Source organism: Lissotriton vulgaris, chromosome 11, assembly GCF_964263255.1.
Source record: "Lissotriton vulgaris chromosome 11, aLisVul1.2, whole genome shotgun sequence".
In the NCBI taxonomy this organism is placed as follows: domain Eukaryota; kingdom Metazoa; phylum Chordata; class Amphibia; order Caudata; family Salamandridae; genus Lissotriton; species Lissotriton vulgaris.
The window spans coordinates 608,823,035-608,846,762 of NC_141699.1; the positions used below are offsets into that span (position 1 = coordinate 608,823,035).

At 40.3% G+C, this 23,728-nt stretch overlaps 1 protein-coding gene across 1 annotated transcript in view; it reads left to right on the top strand.

The window, feature by feature from the left end:
- Window positions 1-23,728, top strand: part of TRPC1 (transient receptor potential cation channel subfamily C member 1) — a 361,187-nt gene that overhangs the window by 100,300 nt on the left and 237,159 nt on the right. The window contains exon 3 of the mRNA XM_086943718.1: window positions 12,666-12,767. Within this exon, the coding sequence (XP_086799844.1) occupies window positions 12,666-12,767 (102 nt within the window). The remainder of the gene's footprint in view (window positions 1-12,665; window positions 12,768-23,728) is intronic.

Consider the following 23,728-nt stretch of genomic DNA (forward strand, 5'->3'; position numbering starts at 1 on the left):
AGAAGTCACTTTGAAAAATGTCCTACAATTCACAGGCTAGTATGGGTAACCACCGGTTGGAAATGTGCAAATAGCTACTGTTTCTAAACTCTATATTTTGTTCCTATTTCAGAAATACATTGGTGTCTTTGATACCTATTTTTCACTACATATTTTACCAAATGAATTGCTATATACACCATGAAAAACCACTGCAAGACGCTGCTCAGTCATTGGCTCTGGACTCCTCAGGTTCTTGGTGAACTGACAAGTCCTATATATCCCCACAACCAGAAGGGTCCAGTAGATGTAACAGTATATTGCTTTCAAACATCTGTCATACTTAGAAGAAGTTACAGGTGAAAACATCGCCACTAATGGGTGTTTTTTTCAACTCATTTTCACTGTTTCTTATTTTCAACTATAAGTTTCTGTATAAAAATCCTGAAGGATCTACACAAATGACCACATTGCTGAATTCAGAATTGTATGTACTTTTCAGAAATGTATAGCTTTCTGGGATCCATTATTGCTTTCATTCCCATTCCTGCCACTAACTGGAAGGAGGTTGAAAGCACAAAAAGTAGCAAAGATAGGCTATGTCCCAGTAAAATGCCAAAACTATGTAAAATAAATTGTTTTTCGGACACAAGTCTGCTTCTCCTTGAAAGCTGGGAATATGATGATTTCAGCACCTCAGACCCTTTTTTTTTTAAACAACTCTTTTTATTGACAGATCGCACAAAAGACGCAGCACTCCGTACCCCGGAGGAACTGCAAACAAGCAGACCTTAGCATAAGCAGCGATCCATATAACATCTTAAGACATAACCCCTTGCCCCCGCCCACCAACCCCACCTCTTTGGCCCCCCTCCCCTCCCCCCGGCACAATGTCGTTTTGTTCCTGTTGAAAGGGTTGCATACATATAACAGTGTGTATTATATTGCCCCCATGTCACCATCACATCAGCCCCTCTGCGCCACTTGACAGTGCTGGTGGTTACAGCCATAGACCCCTGTAGCCCGCCCATCGTTTCCATATTTTGTAATTTTTCCTAGGGCAGCCCTTGGCTTCAAAAACTGGCTGCTCCAACCCCATACAAATATCAAGGCCCTTTTTCCATTCCACCACCTTGGGAGCCTGGGGGTCTTTCCAAGCCTGAGCCACATCCCTCTTTGCAACTGTAAGACCCAGCAAGAGTAAATGTCTCATATATATTACCACCTACTCCTTTGAGGACGTGAAGAAGCCCTTTTTTGGGGGTTCGAGGGAGGTCCCAGCCCAGCACTTCAGATAAGCAGTCCCACACCCCTGTCCAAAATCCAGCCAAACCACCACAGCTCCACACCGTATGTAGGAAAGTGCCCACCTCATGACCACATCTCAAGCATTCAGGGGATTCAATGAGACCAGCCCGCCACAATCTCTCCTTGGTGTAGTAAGTCCTATGTACGTACTTGAACTGGATAAAGCGCAGGCGCATGGCAATAGCCGCTCCTCTAGGGGCCTCGAGGGCTTCTCGCCAATCTTCTTCCTCTAGCTCCCCCACATCCCTTTCCCAGGAGTCCCGCAGCGTCTGTAGAGAAGAGGAGCAATGTGTGACCAGTGTTTGGAAGATGCAGGATATTTTCTTCTCCTCTAGGTCTCCCATGAACACTTTCACCTCTATCGGACTAAACTCAGGCAAAGAGTCCAGTCCCTCCAAGGTGGGTGTAAGGGCAAGGTGGAATTGCAAGTACCTAAAGAACTACGTTGGGGGCATGCAAAATTCTTCACTGAGCTTTTGAAAGGATTTAAGTGACGTGCCCTTCAGGACGTGCCCTAGTGTGGAGAATCCTATAGAATCCCAGCTTCGGAAGCCTCGCAGTGACGCCAGCGCCGGCAGCCGCCCATTTTGCCAGAGCGGGGTCGCCTACGTAAGCCTACCCCACCATCCCATGCGACTTAGCGCCTGTCGCCAAATCTGAAAGACCACCTGGGTAACCCTGGGCAGCCCCTTCCTCAACCGTGCTGAGTATAAGATAGTATGTAGCTTATCAGGTTCCATTAGGTGTCTCTCAGGGCATATGCCGGGTCCCCCCTGTCTCCATACCACCATTCATTCAGCATTAGGAGGTGCGACCCTGATAGTAGGACAAAATATCCGATGTTGCCAGCCCTCCGCAGTACGTGGACAAAAAGCAGGTGCGCAAGGCCACTCGCACCGCCCCCCCTGCCCACAGGAACTGACCCAGAGCCGAATTTACCTGCCGAAACCGTTTCGGCGAGATTGAATATGGGTGGTTCTGTAGCTGGTACAGTAGGCGTGGAAGGGCACCCATCTTGAAGATAGCCGACCTGCCGTAGAGGTTGAGGGGCATGCGAGACCAAGATTTCATCTCAGTCTGAACCCGGTCCCAGACCGGTACTATGTTGCGTTCCCAAGAAATAGTGGGCGAAACCGTCAAAAACACCCCCAAATACTTGAGGCCCCCAGTTGCTACCTGCAGTGTCGATGCCCATGATCCAATCCCTACGCGATCACCTAGCACCCAAAAAAGTGGATTTACGCGGGTTCAGGTACAATCCCGACACCTCGCCGAATATTCTCATGATCTCCAAGACTCTAGGCCCGACCTATTCACATCCGTAAGGAAAAACAGGACGTCATCTGCATACAATGCGATTCTGTCCGACGGTCCTGCATCCCATTCAAAGCCCCGTAATTGTGCGTCTATCCGGACCCACACAGCCAGCGGCTCCATAGCAAGAGCTAACAGGTACGGCGAGAAGGGGCACCCCTGTCGGGTGCCTCGCCCTATGGAGAAGGCCAAAGACGTGGCACCTGCCACAGACCCTTTTTTGATACCATTTACAGGGGAAAAACTAGACACTTTCTTCTGCAGTCCTTTTCCCCCATTTACCCCCCCCCCCCCCCCCCAAAACAAATCTGCTGTATTTTGGCTAATTTCTGGGTCCCCTCCAGGGGAATCCACAAACCCTGGGTACTTTTAAAATCCCTATGATGTTGGAATTAAAGGGCACACATTTGGCATGGATACCTTATGTGGTCAAAAAGTTATTGGGGTCTAAGCGCAAACGAACCCAAATAGCCCAAAAAAAGATTTAGCACAGGAGGTGTGTGGATGGCCTAGCAGCGAAAGGGTTAAGTAAAAGAAGAGAGTATTACTGCTTAAAATGGATGTGAGTGTGTACTCAACTGTTTGTTTACAATATCATTTCCACGTATCATTCACACAAATTAGTGCCGATATTGTGTGCAGAATCAATCAATTTGGAGTAAGTACCAGGTGATGGGGAAAAGGATTTTTTTTTAGAGCTATAAAAACTCTGAGATGGATGTTGCCAAACAGGCACACAAGATTCCGAAGCGTGCCTAAATGGCTAACATTGATCGATTGCGTCCGACCTCCAGATACTAGACATAAAAATCACAAATTGGGGAAATTGGATCCAGCCTCTAAAATATTTCTGTATCTCTTTTACAGTAGGGATAATTGTATTCTGGAAATTAAATAGGTAGTTTCTGATAACTGGACATTAAGCAGAACATTATCTACTATGTTAGAGGGTAATGGTGTTCAAATGAATCCTCTGGACCAAAGAAGCACCACAAAAATGTTTTAAATCTTAAGATACCCGTCTGCTGTGTTGCCAGGACTGCTATATTTACCAACCTGATTCCCAGTCAAGTCTCAGGCACAGCTAACACCACTCCGATAAACATTCTGTCATAGTAGCCGTTGAGTTGAGGGGTGAAGGGTGCTGCAACTAAATGAGCAAAGTGAGACACTACAGACCCTGAAACAATGACCTAGAGCCTGCCTTGGCATTTGACTCAGTGAAGTCAGGTTAGGTGTGGCAGAGCACTGTAGGATTTCTCCAATAATGAAGATGAGCAGGGCCAGACTAGGAACAGAAAGCAGCCCTGGCAATTTTGTCAGACCAACCCTCGGGGTGGGAAATGCCAGTGTGAAGCACGGCTGCTTTTGTTACTTGGTGGCCGATATTGCATCGCTGCACAACTGGCCCCAGTAACAAAATTGGTCCCCTCCGTCTCAAAACTGGCCCCCTCACTTCCAGCCTCATCTATGAATCCCTTTTTTAGGGCACGCCTAGCGTTGCAGCGCGCATGCACTGCTCGCTCTGCTAGACATATTATGGTAGAGGAGATTTTAGAAGGGGGCTTGAAGCCCCGCCCATTACTTACATTGGCTGGCGTCATTGTTTATGCAAAACTGTGGGCTCTGATTGGAAATAAGGATTGTTTGTTACCGCCCTGTCTCCTTTTCGGACGGCCCATACGGACTCAATGGTTTGCTTGATGGCTGTTGTGAAGGAATTTTTATCTATAGGAGGCGTGGAGTCAGTGATCATGTTTAGGAGGCTTTTTTTTTAAAACAGTGGCCTTTGATTGGAATTAAGGCTTGTTTGTTACCGTCCTGTGTCCTTTTCGGACGGCGGCAGATGTCCTCCCGGAAGCAAGTGGTAAATCTGACTTTTTACGACTCTCTCGCAGGAGCGGCAGGGCTCGCTGGCTCTGCCCGCTTATTTGTTCTGGTTTCACGGCGCTGCTGGCACTGAGCGTAAATCCTGGCACTTCCAGTCGGGTGGGCACGGTGAACAAACACGAACTGGCACAAAACTTTGCACCGACAGGCACAAAACGCACTTGTTTATTTATTTAATTAACTTGCTGCACGAGCCGATTTTTTTGCATACCCACAGGGGAGGGCTAACGCCATGCCCCACCCTTCAGAGTCCGGGAGGGAAAGCGACAACGCAATCCTCAAGGTACTGGGAGTGGTGGAGGCCCAAAGGGAGAACGTGCTACCGTCCTCACAGCTAAAGTGCTTTGTTTACTGAAATCTACATGAGTGGCGTTGGAGCTAGGCCCGAGCAGTCTCTGCATTATTGTGAAGTGCCCCATGCAGCCGATTACATGTCATGTGCTGTTGGGGGAATGGCAGCGCAGTTCGCACCCGCAGCGGTATACTGCGCCGAAACCAACTTCGCCAAGGCTCTCTGTGTACCTGCTGGCACACCCTGCTGCACTGGCAATATGGCAGAGGGTTCGCCTCTATAGTGCTCGCACACGGTAACCCGGGACCGGACCCGACTCCACCAGCCTTGGCTGAGAATGTGTAAGTACTCAGCAATGAGTGAGAGTCAAGCGGTGTGAGGAGTCATTGCTTCCGCGGGCCCGGCACGCCAATTTAACTGCCCAGTGCGCCTCTCTTCCCAAGATAAATGCAGGTACTTGTGTGGATCATGGGTGAAACTGTGCCGAGTGAACCACGTTTTTTCGCACCTTTCCCCATTTGTCTGTGTTGGTCCTGTGAGTGGTCAGTAACTGTGTGTGTCAGGGAGGAATGAAGAAAGGGGCAGGTGATACATTTGGAATTAGGCAAGCTCCTGACTCCTCGAGGACATGCCCTGTTGCACGCACTCAAAATGCCTGTCTGGCGTATTGCCATGGCGCCGGCTCACTGCCCTTAAAAGAAGCAAGTGTGCCCGAGTCAGTATAATAGTAGTTGCTAATAGCTGCATTTATAATAAAAAGGAAATAGCAGCGTCAGCGATCTAATTGAGCTGCCTGACCCTGTACTGACTAGAACTGTGCACCGCAGTCACTGTCTGCTCTGCTCGGTTCTTTCAGCTACTTCGTTAGCGCACAACTCATTTAACGTTGTGGTTTGTTTGCTAGTTACAGCAACTATGTGAGTCGCCTTATACAGCAGTGATCTCACCAGCCGGGCCAGAAACCTGCGGCACCAAACTCGTTTAGCTTAAGTACGTGTGTTTGAACACGATTCAGACAATATTGTTGCGCAAATGGGTGTCATTTCTGATATTTATGTTTCCCTCATCTTCATTGCTTGATTTTGCTTGCCGGAAAGTGTCACTCATAGTTGTAGGAATGTCACTCATAATTATACTGAAATTATAAAAATGTCACTCAAAGGAATCTGAAACCTTGGCAGCTATGTGTGATGGCTACAGAAAATTACATTCTGCTTGTATTATGTGTGCGTTTGTTTTTAATGTGTCTATTTTTTTTGTTAGAACCAGAAAAACTTAAGGAATCTAAACCATAAACTGTGTTCTTAATAATATAAAAAATAAATGCCCATCCAAATTACACTACATAGTGGGGCTGATAATTGCCAAAACTACCATTACAAATATACGCATTATCAATATTTCTCTGCTTTACTGCCAGTGTACCAAGATCTGCATATTAAGGCACACCTTGAGGGTTTTAAAAACACATACATTAAAAGCATTGTAATTAAAATGAAAGTTGCTCTCACCATCTAGGAAATAAAATAAGTATCACATTAACATTAGTATATGCTATTAGCATTGGAAATGCATTATATGTATGTTGTTAAAAAAATCACATTAATAAAGGACAGTACCAATTACAATGCCAATAGCTCACACTAGTGTACATGCAATGCAATAAGTTTCACATTTACACTTTTTTTAGCTATTGCCATTTAAAATTACAATGCATTTTATTTATGTTTCACACAAAAAATACAAAGCAAAAAAACAATGACATTTACAATGTCAATAGCTCAAAATAATGTCACTGCGAGACCTATTGCATTGTAAATGCTTGTTAATCAAGAGGACAGCAAATTGCATATGTGGGCAGAACATCCTAGTTATATGCATAATTAAAATCCAAAAGCCCAGCGAGTAGACACAATAGTGTCTATAATGAATCAGTTTATTTCTGGTAAAACAAAAGTCTTGACTTGTAAAACTACTATGACATGCTTAGAACCAGAATGGGCTGTTGAATAAAGCTTGACACTTGTACGTTTAATGCATCTGTATCTGTTCAAATATATTGTCAATTAATGTATGTTCAGCGTGAGGCAGCTGCACTGCTGAGTGACTTTTGGAATAAAGTAGCCTATTTGTACATGTAGGGGACGTCTTAATATTACACCACTGATTAAAAGAGAACCTATTTTTTATGCTTGGCTTGCCTGCGCAGCTATCTCAAGACCTATTGTTATCAGTTCTTAAAAATATACATAGAATTTACTTTGGCTCTTCCCAGAGGAGTTAAAGAATTAATTAATCACATTTAGAGAATTACACGTATCAAGTACAAGTGTGCCAATTATCGCTTCCATAGATTGGCCTAATTTGCAGTGCCACACAATTGCAACTGATGACCATACATAAAAATGCTTTCTTGGGGAATTGATAAAAAATAAATAAGTAAAACACGTTGCAGAATTCTAACAACTAATATTTGCAGTGTTAATTAAAGGACTAATAAATCGATGCTGCAGTGTTTTTTTTTATATAATGTGTAAAATAGTGTAAGGTGCGAAGAGCTTTGATTCGTAATATTATCACAAGGACAAGCCAGGAGATTTTCAAATCAGGTTCTTATCGTCAGAAATATAAATAAGAAATGTAAAATATTCAGCCTCAAACGCGTCAGATAGAATTAATAGTTTTTGTTTCAAACAAAAAGCAAATAATACGGTTCAATAACGTCAGACGGGCATGACAACAGATATGTTTTCTCTTTAGCTTGTCGCTCAGACATTGAAAAACCAAATAAAACGTGCACTTCACTATTCAATTGATTGTGCTATAAATATATTCCGGATGTTCACATAACTCAGGGGTCCTCAACATATCAAGGGTTGCTGAACATACTAGGGCCATTCTGTCATTTTACCAAAGGGAGTAGCCAGAATAATAAAATACCCCCCACTTTGACCCTTATATAGCAATAAATTCACGAGTAACGTCACCAATCCCAACCCATCATATGAAGTGTCATGGGAATTGTACCCCTGTGCAAATTTGCAGAAAATGATTCAAAATATGGCTATTATAGCATGCTTTTAAAATATCTTGGCCAACAACTAAACATTTACTTTTATTGACCTATTTATCTCATTCATTCTTTCCATCTTCTTTCTTTTTATGCTTCTTTATTTCCTTCTTTCCATCATCTTTTTTTTTGCTTTTGTGTGTATTTCATTCTTTCTTTCCATCTTTCTTTCCTTCTTGCCATTCTTCTCTCATTCTATCAGTCCTTTTTTCTATCTTTCTATGCTTCTTTCTATCCTTTTATTGTTATATTGATCCTGGCATTTTTAAACACTGTCTTTGCATCTCTTCTTGTTGTATTCCTTCAATTTGTTAATTCTGTCTTTCTCTTCTTTCCTTCAATCGCCCATCCATTCATCTCACATTTCTTCGTTGTTCTTTCATATCATTTTTCTTTTTTCCTTCCTTCCTTCTTTCTTTTTCCACACTTCATTCTTTCTCTTCTTCCTTTTCTTCTTTTACACCTTTTTTCCTTCTTTCCTGGGTCCATTTACATCATTTTCTTCATGCTTCCTTTTTTCTTTCATTATTTGCATTTTTCTTGCTTTCCTTTGAGCTGTCTCACTCCATTGGCCTTTAACTTGTTCTTTCTAATTTTTATAGTTTGTTTAGCTCTATGTCACCCTTTTAGGCTGCTTTTAGGTTTTCTTTTGGTCCTCCCTCACTGTTTAATCTTGCATAATTAATTGTTTAGTTTTAACTTCTGACTTGCAATGACCTGCCAATCAAAGTTAAATGCTAAGAAGAGACATAAAATAATTTAATCTGCTCCAGTAGCACCCTCGCTTAAGCTGGCATAGCAGGTAGTTCTCTATGCCCTTGCATTTTATCTAGGGACAAACATTTCTTAACAACTGTTTTAATAAAGCTGTTTCATTCTTCAACCATATAGACACCTATAACAAAACTGGGCGGCTTTTAATAAAATCAGAAATATAAGTAAAACTCACTTCAGCTTATTTTCATTTCTCTGAAGGGGCTCTGAATTAGTGTAACCCCAGACTCCAGCCCAGAATGACCCTACTGAAATACAATTGGCCTGATATATCTCTAAAAAAACCTTTAGTGGACTATCCTCCAACCTCGCAGCAAATCTATGCACTGCTTCAATAGAATTTACAAACAGTTGTGTTTTCTTCGTATGCAAATGTCTCTAGTCTGCAGATGCAGAAAATGGGACACCCAAAAAAGTAAAATTAGTAACTCTCCCCAGCTTAATATTACCTTGTTGCAGTGATTTCTAATCTTAGTTGATTTCAGGCCACAGGTCATAAAAAATGACTTACTGGGTGATATTCAAATCTAGTTAATTCATATAAAAGGCAAATCCGTCCAGTAAAGATTGTATTTCTATTCTGTCCTGGATAACAGGACAGAATCATCTACGTAAGTTAAAACTGGCACTGGGATGTTCTCTAGCTGTGGCCAATCTTTCGCTTTCCTAATTAAAACCTTATCCAACCAATTGATACATTTTTTTTAATAAAACAGGGTCTAAAACACACCCATCGTACTCCTGTCAACACTATTTTATCTGTGCACTTCCCATTAGTTCTGTATCTAACCCTTGCATCCTTATCTTGATATAAACCATTTAAAAGGGTAATCAATAAAGGCTTGATACTCTTGGATTCAATTAAGTGCCATATCATAGAGTGGTTCACAGAATCGATGGCTGATGAAAAATCCATAAATCCCATGTGCATAAATTCAGTCTTTGCCTTAGTATATTACCCTATAATAAATTGAAGGTATAAACATTGCTCAACCGTGGCCAGGCCAAGTCGAATTCCATATTGGATTTCAAAGAAGATACCTTTTTCCTCTACTTGTTTCTCACAGTGAGAGCTAGACTTTACCAATTACCTTTACTGTTGCGTTCAGTAAGGAAAGCAATTCATAACAACTGCCTTGGGACCTATCTCCCTTTCTAGGTCGAAGTCTACCAGACAGCGCAGCTGGCTAACAACATCTTGGGGACATTCAGAAAGCTTCCCTGGGAATGCATTCCACCCATTGTTTACCATTGGCATTGTGGTTTGTAACTCACATTTGCTTGCTGTCTATTTGCTGGCTGTTTTTGTTTTAGGCAGTCCAGCTTGTGTTTGTTCTCTTCCAGTACCCAAGCTTTACTATATTCTTCCACTAGTACTAGGTGTCTGCAAACAGGCCTTTAAATCTTGTTCTTTTCTTGTCACATTTGCTGTGCATTCAAAGACAGAGGTCACATGCCAGGCTCTGTCCTCTAGGGAGCTTGGTGTTTACTTTTGTTTCTCTGACTTCAAAGTGAGAGAATGTATGTGACAAGCATGCTGGCTACTGGGGGTGTGCTCGACATATAATGTTATTTCTTTTCCAGCACACAACAAAATTAGGACAGCATAAATGAAGCACAATTTTGGGTCATTTTGAAATGCGGTGGAAGCAAATATTTTGACACAATCAAAACAAATCAACACACTAGGTGATGACATTTTAAAACATAATTTGTGTGCTGTATACTTCCATCAGCGAAGTGTATGTCTGTGCCGATGAAATGGTCATTTCAATTAAAGATTCATGCAGGGTAGAGTACAGAGGTGTAGAGTTGAGTAACGTAGAGTGAAGTGATATAGAGTAGGGTGGTGTAGAGTGGAGTGGTGCAGTATAGATTAGAGTGGTATAGAGTGGACTGATGCAGAGCAGAGTGGCGTAGAGTGTAGTGGCATAACGTGCATTGGCGTAGAGTGCAGTAGAGTGGCATAGAGTTGAGTGGTGCATAGTATAGTGCAGTGGGGTAGAGGCCGTGTCATAGAGTGCAGAGGTGCAGAGTAGAATGGCTTTGGGTTCAGAAGTGGAGATTGCAGTCTTTGAGAGTAGAGTGTTGCAGAGTGCATGGGCGTATAGTACAGTGGTGTAGAGAGCTGCAGAGCAGAGTTGAGTGATGCAGAGCAGAGTGGGGTAGAGTGCAGTGAACCAGGTATGTGCGGAGAAAAGCGGCGGGACGAGGGACGCTGTTAAGGATAAAACTGTTCATACATGATGGCAGAGTGCGGGCTAGTTCACAGTGTGTTAATTCTTCAATTTGTGCTTTCACAGCATTTACTGGGAATCATCAATTTGTGGCTGCAAAAGCGCTTAAGGGATCAACTAGTGCTTTATTATACCTACTGTGATGGAGGACATGCAATTCAACTAGTGAAGAAGAAATGTTGTGCACTTTCAATGGCCATGAATTACTGTCTAATGGGCAGGTGAACTCTGTTATTTAATGAGATATGAACTCAAACCTAATTTTTGATTTCCAGAATTGAAAAATGCGGATGTGCCGAAACGCGTCTTTTTTGGTCATAATGAAATCAAATGTGGAACCCAAGAGTGCTCCTGATCTTTTGTGGACATTTGTTGGCAATATATATATAGATGGTCGTCTTTCTTGGTAATAAAGACCTTTGATTATGAATCCCACGGAGTCTGTGCCTGCTTTCTGAAGGATTTTGAACACAGGATTTGGTTCATATATATATATTTATATATATATATATATATATATATATATATATATATATATATATATATATATATATATATATATATAGAGAGAGAGAGAGAAAGAGAGAGAGAGAGAGAGAGAGAGAGAGAGAGAGAGAGAGAATTGTACGACCTTCAACAGACTGATTATTCCTAATTTCCTCTAAGAAGTGTTCTACGCCAAATGCAACAGAGTACTGTGATGCAAATTGAAATGTGGGAGAAAATTCCATTGACAGATTAGATCTTGGATTATAACACAGCAATTTAAATATGTTTATGTGAAGACCCAACACTAATATTTATTTGATGCAAAACATCACTCTGCGTTATCCAGATTTGTGTCAATGTGAGGGAGTCTAGTTAAGGAGCTTCACACTTTTGAAAAGGTAGAGATCACTTCCATAACTTCCACTGATATCTGTTGAGGATTCACATAAATGCATTTGGTGACCCATCCTCTGGGGATCTGTAATATCCAGCGTGTCAATTCATTAACGTTGAAGTAAACCTGTCTGGTTTATAGAGACTCTTTTTGGTGTGATCCCAGGTTAATGTCGGACATCTTACCCGATAAAAAAGATTTGCTCATCTTCCAGAACATCTACTCTCAATGACAGTATGTCAAAATAATTGGGATTGGAGAACTGCCTGATATATTTGAGGGACATTTTTCTACAAGGAGGCATTCTGAAATGTACTAAAACCCATATTGTCAAGAAAGTTTGTATCGATTTATAATCGGTGATTTGTACAGAACAGCAATATGGATTCCCAGCTAAATTATTGTGCTCTCCAATAAACTGTAATTTGCCGCTGATAACTGGAAGCCCTCCTTTCAGCAGGTATTGCTTCACAAATAAAATACAGTAAAGCAACATTTACTATGAACTTGTTTGAACCATGAAAACACAGTTTTATGGGAGCTCTACTTTACAACATGCGGAAAAAGAAGATTGATTTTTTTTAAATGGCATTAGATGTAGAACCCAGACGTCGGAGTTGCGCAACATTCTTCAACAATGTAGGTAAAATTTAGATCCGGGTACAGGTTAAAAGATCATGACAAGCTGTAATGTCGTAACACACAGCAGTAGTTAGAACATTGTTCTATCATTGTTAGTATGCTAGTAATAATAATAGCACTGTCTATAGATAGGTCTTCTTTATTTGAAGTTTAGGAAAAATTGACTGTCATTGGCACCAATGGACTTTGTTGTTCATTTCACAATATGTAGTGCTGTCTTAACAGTTAATGCCTTGCTTCTGTTTCTTAAGTCTTTTAAACTTTGTGTTTCTATAGTGCACGGATGCGCTGCTTGTGGCGATTGACTCAGAAGTTGTGGGAGCTGTTGACATACTCCTGAATCATAGACCGAAGAGATCAACAAGACCAACAATTGTAGTCAGTATCACTTCTAACAAGTTGCATGATGTTGACGGTGATGATGTTCTTCCATGTATATATTTTAGCATTTGACATGATTGGGGGAATTTATTGTAATCATTATATACTTCGCATCTCTGGGAATTCCAGCTTTCCTTTCTTGCCTCATTCATTTCACCTGTGTCAGTGTGACACCCATCAAGCTATTTACCAGCTATGAGCTGGAGTGGTCAGTATCATGTTTATTATAAGGCTTTTATGGTCGTGGATGCGGGTCTGTGTTGATTTTGTCACTTGAAATCACCAAACAGCGGACAAGGTTAGTGGTGGACGAAGAGACAATAGGAGTGTAGGGGGTCTTGGTTACTAAAGAGCTGGTTGAAGCAGAGGTCCATAGCAGTCTGCTCAAGATCAGGTGTCTTTCCTTGTTCTTTGGCGGTCAGAACGAGGAGGCAGGCATGCAGGTGTTTGGAGATTGCAAGACTGCACCTTGTCACTTCTAAATTAGAGCGCCTATTGTGTCTCTCCTGTACTCAAGATAATGGAAATATTCCTCTCTGACATCCTTTGAGTTTGTATCATCAGTGTTGTAGTTTGACCAGCATCCTAGAGGTAACAAAATTGCAGTCACATGCCCTTCCAATGCGAGCAAACAGCAATTGTTTTTTTTGTTTAAAAAAGCGACAGTGTTTATTAAACAGCCTGATGATGCAGTGCATTAATATAGTACAATCAGCTACTAAACTAACAACAAGCATGGGTAAATGCATTAGGTTTTGCCTAAGTGATTAATAATACATATTTGTTGTTGTAATCTTTTTGTTTGGTGAGCAGTTGTGCAATATTATAGCCTTATAGCCCGCCGTAGAGGGCTATACCGGCTATTAAAGGCCCTCTCCAGCGTTAAAGGCCCCGAGCCGAAGGCGAGGGCCTTTAACAAGGGAGAGGGAATTCAATAGCGGTATAGCCCATCTACGAAGGGCTATAAGGCTATTAGAACATTCTGTCACTAAGGACAGAATGTTCTAACAAAAAAAACAAAGCCTTTTGGGAGCGTGAGGGGATTGGAATCCCCTCAGGCTCCCTGAAGCCTTTGTTCACACCGAGAGCTGTGAACAAAGAAACATTGGAATGTTGGAGCTCCAGGCTTATACCAGCCATTATAAGCCCAGAGCACTCCATTGTTTTCAATGGAGCTCCCAACATTCCAATGTTCTAAAAGTTAATAAAACATCGTAAAAGTGTTATGACTTGTTTATTGAGAAAGGCAATATATTGTGCACTAACTATTGGTAATATAAAGCATGGAGATTAGGTTTTGTCAATGTTTTGTTAGACATGTTACACAGCAGCGTGTGCTGCTATGCACAATGGCTTAAAGATTTTTAAAAAGCCCTAAGACGTGGTCAACGTTGGTTGCGTCATAGCAGCCATGCTAGACAGCAAGTAGTGCCGCTGTGCAACATGTTCTAAAAAAAATTAAAGTGTGGTATGTAGGCTGTGCTGAGAGCTGTGGAGTATGCTTGTCCAGCCATGCGTTACAATAAAAGTACTCCTTAAGGCAAGCACATTTGTATGCTAAATGTGTCTATATTTCAAACAAGCGTAAATCCCTGGTAGTTTGGGATGGAAGTTTATTACAGTGTGCGCCAGCATAACAGACAGACACTACCAAGTCTCAGTACTTTAAGTGCCTTTCCTCAAGACTGACATGTTCATTTAAGTAATGGCTGATTCATGTGTGTTGTCAATCTGTAATTGGCACCTACAACACACAATGGCTGAGGGGGAGGGTCAGGCTTTTTATCGTGCGTGGAATCCCAAATTGGATTGAAATGGTTGAAATTTTAGCAGAGGAGAATGCATGGGAACTATTAGTTTAAACAACTAGACTGGAACTGAAAAAGAGCCACTCTGGTGTTTTTTCTGTTGATTTGCTGTTTGCTCTATACCATTCACTTGTGATTTAGAAGGCATGACCATTTCTTCTGCAATGGCGTGACATTAGCTAGTTATGTTTTGCTAGGTGTCTCAATTTAGTACCCCACTAAGAGTTAGAATAAATATATGTGCGTGTTTGTTATATATATCTAGTGTCAGGTTTTTGCACATCACTGAATCCAAGTCCCGTAGGCCTGCTCCACAGCATTGCAATAATTCCTGAAAATTGCCTAATGGGTCCAAAGTCACTTTCTCCAGAGGAATGTGGGGTGTTGTCGATGCTAATATACTTTGGGGTTGTATAGTCAAATATCTTTGGAACCAATTATAAATGTCTTTTATTCCAGAAACACACTTAATGTAAGCACCACAGGGTGTAAATTTGATCAGCTGTACTTGCCAAGTCCTCTTGCATTGCTGGATCTAAGCAGCAGGGATTCTTAGCCTCCAGCAATTCCCTTTATGTGAGAAGAATGATTGAGGAAGGAAAATTGCTAAAATGAGGAAACACTAGAATCAAGATAAAGGATGCTTTCCTGCTGTGCTGTTGCAGAAACCATTTACCAGCTTGTTAGGCTGTTTATTTACATTATTAAGCTAAAACCAGTACAAGACAGAATTAAAAAAAGATAAACCAAGCCAAACCTGATGTATGGGACAAAAGTTTGAAAGTCTAAAAACAACGGTGTGCTCCCAAGGAAGCCAAACTGGACGTCTTCAGTGTTGTTTCAGTGGTTTTAGCAGCAGCGGCTCATGCATGAAGGAGCAGTGGGGCCGGTGGGGGGGATTTCGACAGAAGACGATTAGGAAAAATAAATAAATAATTAATTTAACCTTGTCTGCATCTTTCGAAATTCACCCCACCCCGGCCTTACCGCTCTGACCTGCACAAGCCGCTACTAGGTTTTAGTAGCTTAACACTGTGATTTACCACCATCTCTAGCTGCACAAATGAGAACTATAATCAGGATGAGCACTGCCTCCCTAGGCTTCTTGGATTCCTTACACTCCATGAGTTTCCCATACTCCCCCTCTCAATACTGACAACACTGTCAAAATTTAGCATGCTGTGTAGCCGACTTGCTGCTGGCACCAGCTGATCCGGAAAGAGCCAGAGCAGTTCTAGCCATTAGTAGTACTAGTCACTGTCTTCTCCCACATCAAATACAGCATGCCTCCGCCCACACACCTAATTTCCTCCGCTCTCTTTCTAAGTGGCCACCATGTGACTCACTTGATAAGTACTATCTTCTGGGTACCAAGAGAGAGCACAGTAGCAGCTTAGTGACGTACTTGATGGTACCTACCAGGTGTGCAGAGAGAGCAGATGACACATGATTGCACACAGTAGAGCTTGATTATGACTGGCTGCTTCTGTGGCACATGTGAAATAGGCAAACAGGTCCTATTGGCTTTGCAATCATTACCCTAAGATATGTGTGGATGCTAAGAAGCTTTTCAAGCACACACTAATGAAAGCATTCCCAGATGTACTTTTCACATATAAATATACAAATGCAAAAAACTGAATCAAACCAGACCTCCTAAGTTTTACCCACAACCCAAAAACTTGGCACGAGGAATTCACTTCAAAACTCACCATCTCTTATTATCCAGGGAAACAGTAACCTAGGTGTCACTAAAAACGCAAACAAAAGAAGCGAGATAAGCGCATTTTGCAGTAGGCAAACAGTTTCAAAGCAAGCAACGAGAGGGGGTAAAAAATAAAAACTAGAGTAGGTGCCTGCTTTGGCCCTGGGGGCATTGGTGAGTACGCTTGGCCCCAGGGGGGTTGATGAGTGCCGTTGTGATTAGAGCTTGGCTTCCCAGCATGCAGAACTGGTATCACGAGGTCTCCATGAGCTGAGCCCATGGCAAATGGGCAGCAATGTAACTTTAAAGCAAGGGTGTAGCTCTTGTAGTGACTGCAGGCTGAGACGCTTAAAAGAAGTTCCAACAAAGTGGATGAACACAGTACTTGGCCGATGGGAGACTGTTGAGCGAAACACACAGAGGAAGAACAGGAAGTAGTATGCTACAACCAATAGAAATGGAGGGAAAGTAAGTGGCAAGCACAGGAACCAATGAAAAGCAAGTCGGCATGATGTAAGACCCTTTTAAGATGTATATTGAATACAATAGATTTCACGAGCACACAGAAAGCACTGTAGAGGCGAAACCTAAAAACTAAAGGCTATTTCCTTCATAGCAGATCAGAAGTCAGTTTGGTTAAATCAAAAATGTGCAAAGAAACCACGGATGCAGGCAGCAACATAGGGATAGCCAATACAGGCCCTGAAAGACACCTCTGATTGGTGCTGAAATGTTTTGTTCAATTTGAAGTTATTGAAATGACACAAGCAACTGAAAAACTAAATTGTCTTGTTTGGGTAAATATGGTATACATTAACATTTGTTAATGTCACTGTCTTCGTAGTGTTTCTTCCAGAGTTAAAGTCTGATTTTGAATACAGTTGTTGCCCTTTTTTATGGGACAACAGTTTTTGTTTGGTGTTTGATATATTGTAGCTCTAGCTCCAAAGAACAGTAGACGTCTTTATAAAGAACATTATTTTAGCAGATACACTTTAAACATGTGATGTGGTATTTAAAACAGCATGATACAATAGGGGCCAGTGTTGTATTTACAAGAATAACAACATATCAAGGCAGGAGTTCTGATAAGAGATTTATTGAGAATAAATCTTTTAAGGAATTAACCCACAAGAACAGGCTATGGAAGAGCGATGCTGTCGTGTCCAAGTAACGGAATAGAATGACACGACAGCAGAGCTCAGACATAGAACATGGAATAAAGAATATGTCATTACAGGGACACAGTACATGTCATAGAATGAGGAAATTAAAGGTACAGATACAACATCTCCTTTCCATAAAAGAAAAAGAAAAACAAAAATAAGTAAAACAAGAATTAATAAGCTAAACAAGTTTCAATACAAATAATAATCTTTAAATTTGGAAGGAATAACAATGTTTCTCTTCACAGTAGTCAGATTGGAGTCAGAATTAGATAAAGAATTTTGAGCTGTTTCAACCTCCTTAGTTACAGAATTTGCATCAGAATATACAGCTGTTTCTACTTCCTTATTTACAGAATTTGCATCTGTTTCTACATCTAACAGATTACTCTCACCCACTTCCTCACCAAAGCAAGATTGAGAATTAGTTTCACTAACTTGTGAAGAAAATTGAGAATTCTCAAAAACGACATGATCTTTAGATGATAATTCTTGATCAAAATCCAAAGGAAGAGATGGCTGCACAAAATCCATGAAATCTTCGCAACACAAAAAGGAGGAATTTCTTGAAAGATTTTTTTTATCAAGTTTTTTCAAGATGATGTCTTTTTGATAAGGTTCAAGTTTGATAACCGCACTTTTATTCCACCAACCTTTATTCTTAATCATAACAGATTAATTAGATGATCTAACAACCTGTTGAGGCAAAGAAAACTTAGATTCCCCTTTGACAACTTTTTTGGGTTTTTTAATAATTACCCAATCACCAGTTTTAAACTCACAGTTTTTCAGGGAAATAGTATTCTCTAACTTATATTTTTTTTCAAAATTTTGCCTGACACACTCATCAACTGAATTAGCTTTTGAAAGATTTAACTTATTTAGAGAAAATTATTTTTTATCAAAAAGAGGTTTGATGTTATCATTTGCATCCCTACCTTTCAACAAGAAAAAAGGGGTAAAACCAGTGATAGAATGCGGAGTATTAAGGTAACTCCAAACTTTGTCTTTTATGTGTTTTCTAACATCCATACCAGATGACAAAGCTGTTTGTATGCCTTCTTTGAAAAATGTATTGGCTCTTTCAACGAGTCCATTTGCAGCTGGAAAATACAAAGGACTTTTAATATGCTTTATGTCATATTTACTCAGAAAAAAGACCATTTTTTAGATACAAAATGTGTGCCATTATCGGATACTAATTTCTTTGGAAAACCTTCTACATTAAAAATCTTCTCAAGGAAATCAATTACAATATCCGTAGAGGGATATTTTACAAAATCATATGAGATCCATTTTGAATAATAGTCAGTTAAGACAAGTAAATATCTCATATCCTCCGGCAAAATGTTATAAGGCCCTGAAAAATCAATTGCTAATTTTTCCCATGCTTGTTCAGGCAACAAGTTTGTAGATGTAAATTTTTTTTTACTTTTCCAATGCTTGTCGGATAGGAGACATTCAGGACATCGGTTAACAAAATTATCAACAAAAGAATCCATACTGGGCCACCAATAGAATTTTCTCAAAATTTTCTTGGTGCCGGACATTCCAGGATGCCCAGAATGAGCTCTCTCTACAAGACCCTTTCTCAAATCACAGGGCGGAACAAAAAGTCCACATCTAGTGATGAACTGATTCTCCAAACTTAACTCAGAGGATACTTGTTGATAAGGTACAAAATCTTTACCAAGACTTCTAACTGGTGGCCATCCCTTTCTAATGTACTCTTTGATTTTTATCAAAATTTGGTCTTTCTTATAATCATTTTCAGTTAAACATCCCAAAGAATTATCACATGCATCAATTGCTGAAACAACGACACTCTCATCGTCAAAGACATCGGAGGATCCAATCTGATTGTCAAGAGGAATTCTGGACAAACAGTCTGCCCTAAAATTTGCTCCTCCAGAGATGTGTTTAACATCAAAATTATATTCCTGTAATTTGGAAATAATTATAACTAGTCTTGAAGTTGCTTGGCCTGTACCATTTCCATTCATCAAATAAATGAGAGGCTTATGATCTGTAACAAGATCAAAACGAGTACCCCATAAATAGCACCTGAACTTTTCGACCGCCCATGAGCAAGCTAAAGCTTCACGCTCTATGGTACTGTAATTGGATTCAGCTGTGGTTAAGGTTCTTGAAATAAAAGCAATGGTATTTTCTTTTCCATCACCAAACTGTGTTAGAACTCCACCAAGACCTACACAACTTGCATCTACGGTGACAACACACTTAACACCACAAGAAAATGGCTTCAATGCTGGTGCATTCTTAATCATATCCTTGACTTTGTTAAAAGCTTCATCATGGATAAAAGACCATTCATACTTTTCATTCTTCCTCGTTAAACACCTGAGAGGTTCCACTACAAATGCATAACCATGCACAAAACGTGCATAGTACTCGCTTAGTCCTAAAAAGGATCTAAGGGAGTCTTTATCAAATGGAGCAGGTGCAAGCATGATGGAATCAATCAGGTTCTGTTTAGGTTTAATGCCCTCTTTAGTTATTGAGTGCCCTAAATATTCTAATTCTTGAACCAAGAAATTGCACTTCTCTTTAGATACAGTCATCCCTCTTTTACTCAAGATGTTTAATACTTTATCAAGAGTTTTATTATGGTCATCAACTCCATTTCCAAAAATGAGTATGTCATCCTGAAATGCTCGCACCCCTTTGATGTCTCCAAACAACGAGTCCATTAGCTTCTGGAATACACTTGCTGCAGAAGCTAATCCAAAAGGGAGTCTCGTATATTTGAAGGCACCAAAGGGAGTAACAAAAGTAGTAAGATCTTGTGATCTCTCTGACAAAACAACCTGATGGTAGGATGACTTTAAGTCAATTAATGAAAAATGAGTAGAATCTCCTATTGCCATAAGCATCTCTTGAATCAATGGTAAAGGGTGGCAATCCACCAAAATGTTTTTGTTTAGAGAGCGCAAATCTGCACACATGCGCAACTTACCATTTTTCCGTTTGGCTAAGACGACAGCCGAAACCCACTCAGATGAATCTGTAGGTTTAATTACTCCATTTGTACATAGACTATCCAAATGCTCTTTTAACTCTGCTCGTACACTCAATGGTACATTTCTGACCTTATGTATAACAGGTATAGCATTATCCTTTAGCTTAATGTCATGCTCAACACCCTTCACACAACCAATTCTGTCCTCAAATACTTCTTTGTATTTACTAAGAATAGAATCCAGGTTATTAGAAAATACTTTCTCTTTGCAGATATCTAAAGAAGCTATTGGAATGTCACCAAGAATAATAGGAGTGTCACTACCAGGCTTTAACATGATGCCCATCTTACCTAAATCACGCCAACCAATAATATCTTTGCCTTTTTTAACTACATAAACTTTTGTTGTAATTTCCCTCCCTAGCAGTTCAACTAAACCAGTGAAGTATCCTAGCATTTTGAGGAATTGTCCACCAATAGCTTTTGGATTTACATCTGCAACAGACAGTTTACTAGGAAAAGGATAATTGGCATAAGTCATTTAATCTAAAATGGTTATTGGCGAACCTGAATCTGCCATTACTTCCAATTTTACACCATGAATGATAGCTTCGCCTAAAGGTGCTTTGAAAGTAATCTCAGAATCTACTAAATTTATATTAATAACAAGGTTACTAATTTCATCTTCCATGTCATCTAAAGCATTTACACTAGTATGTGAAACATTCCTATTTTTAAAAATAGTTTTACATGCACTCTCAAGATGTCCAATTTTTTTACATTTTGCACTTTTCTTTCCATGTGCAGGACAAATAGGATTATTTCCGATGTGAGTTTTAGAACCACAACGATAACAAACTAAATTCCTTTTTGGAGAAATGGATCCTTTATCTTTTTTAAAGTCTTGTACTTTACTCTTATTCGTTATAGAACATAAAGGTTCCGCATTGTTAGTTCCAGAAATAACCTTAGTTGAAACTGAAGACCTTTCAATCCCAATTGCGATGTCGATGACCTCATTTAAAGTAGGATTTCTGCATGCTAGAAGACGTTCTTGAACTTTGTTTGAAAAACAGTGAAAGACCAATTGATCCCTTAAATAAGTATCAAGCATGTCACCAAAGTCACACTTTGAAGCTAAAATGCGCAAACTAGAAAGATAGTCTTCAATACTTTCATCTTGCAATTGTTTCCTCTTATTAAAACCATGCCTTTCTACCATTATATTAGGCTGTTCATGAAATCTTTTTTCTAATCTTTTTACAGCCTCATGGTATTTCATCCCATGGAATGAACTGTCCAGGTGGAGGTTCACTCTCAGGCATGTTGTCAAAGATTTCTCTTCCGGCATCACCTAAGAGTCCATATAAAACAGCCTTTTTTCTTTCCTTTGAATAATCTTTACCATCAATTGCAACAAGATAGCTTTCAAAAGATTTATGCCACTGTTCCCACCTAACAGGCGGTTTACCAGCATTCTGTAGGAAAGGATTTATTTGATAAGGTTGAATTTGGTAAGCCATTCTCAAAATTCACCTTATTGCTGTTATTTAACTTATTGATGTGAAGTTAGTGAGTTATTTATGACTCTGTATTTTTATTTAAAAGTTTCAACTTCAGTTATGAAATGTGTATATCAAAAAACAGTTCCGATTTATAAATAAAGTAATTTTACCGGTATCGATCTTCTTATTTATTTCAAAAAGAATCTGCTCGTTTTTGCCGGTGTCTCGAATCGGGAAACTTATCCTTTGTTTACATGAGAAGTAAAATGGCCGCTGCGTGGGGTCACGTTGGTTGACCTTGCGCGATGCGCGATGACAGCGTGTAATCTTACACGTAACCACGGTGTTTTGAGCTCTCTCGCGCTCCTTGACTCGCGCTCGGCTCCCGATGACGTGTTCTTCAATCAGCTCTCTCGCTCTCCTTCACTCGCGCTCGGCTCCCGATGACGTGTTCTTCAATCAGCTCTCTCGCTCTACTTCACTCACGCTTGGCTTTCAACGGCGTTTGTGGAACACCAGGTAAATTTAAACGCACTCAGTCTTTAAAATCAAGCGATGCATACGAAATTGGTAAATTGATCTTACCATTAGTATGTAGTCGCTGTGAAAAAAGTCTTCGTTTCCTTTTTTTGAAGCCTGTAAATTTTCTCGGTGGGTTAAGTTAAATAAAACTCAAACTGCCAAAAATTATATTCCAATCAAAATATCTTCAAGATCCCAATCTATCGTCGCCATATTTATGTTGTATTTACAAGAATAACAACATATCAAGGCAGGAGTTCTGATAAGAGATTTATTGAGAATAAATCTATTAAGGAATTAACCCACAAGAACAGGCTATGGAAGAGCGATGCTGTCGTGTCCAAGTAACGGAATAGAATGACACGACAGCAGAGCTCAGACATAGAACATGGAATAAAGAATATGTCATTACAGGAACACAGTACATGTCATAGAATGAGGAAATTAAAGGTACAGATACAACAGCCAGCTAATACCATACTACAGAAACTAGGATGTGGTGGCGGAGGGCACAAGCACTATCGTTATTAGAAGGCAGCACATATTTCCTCCATTTCTTATAAGACACTTTTACATTTCGGATGTAGACATGCAAGTTCCATGGTAGACTCAAAAGATGAAGAAAGTTGCCATTAATCACACAATGTTTTGCCAAGTGGCAGGACCAGGATTAAAACTCAGAACCTCCGTGCGCCAAGGGCGACAAATTAACCTATAGACCACATCTCCTCAATTAGAACAGTACTCCTTTTATTAAAAAAAAGAAACTCAACTGGCAAAAGAAAGCAGTTTTTGCTCATAACTTGAACAACAGTATAAATGTTAGATGAGAAAAGCTAAGACCACATTTGTCTGTCCATGGCCAGTTTGATAGCATTTCAAAACTAGGTACCGGCTGTAACACAAGCCATAGGGAAATCTAGGTTCCCTAAAAGCCGCTGAGTTTGTCTTGCATTGAACAGTAAGTTCAGGAAAATGACACTTTGCATAGGTTGGAAAAAGCATGCTTCTACTGGCCCTTTGTTCTTCTTCAGGATGCATTAAAACATAATCCCTTCCCAAACCTTTGGCGGTGATCCAATGAGCGTTTCGGTGCATGTGCGAGCACAGATAGATAAGATCTAGATTTGTACTTTGTTTAATATAAATGTGATATTTCCATTTGGGCTAGAAAATGACGATTTCAAAATGGAATTGCATTTCGCTCACGGAAACTGTGAATTCTGTATTTGCTTTTACTGCATCTACATTTGAATTGGGAAATTGTAATTC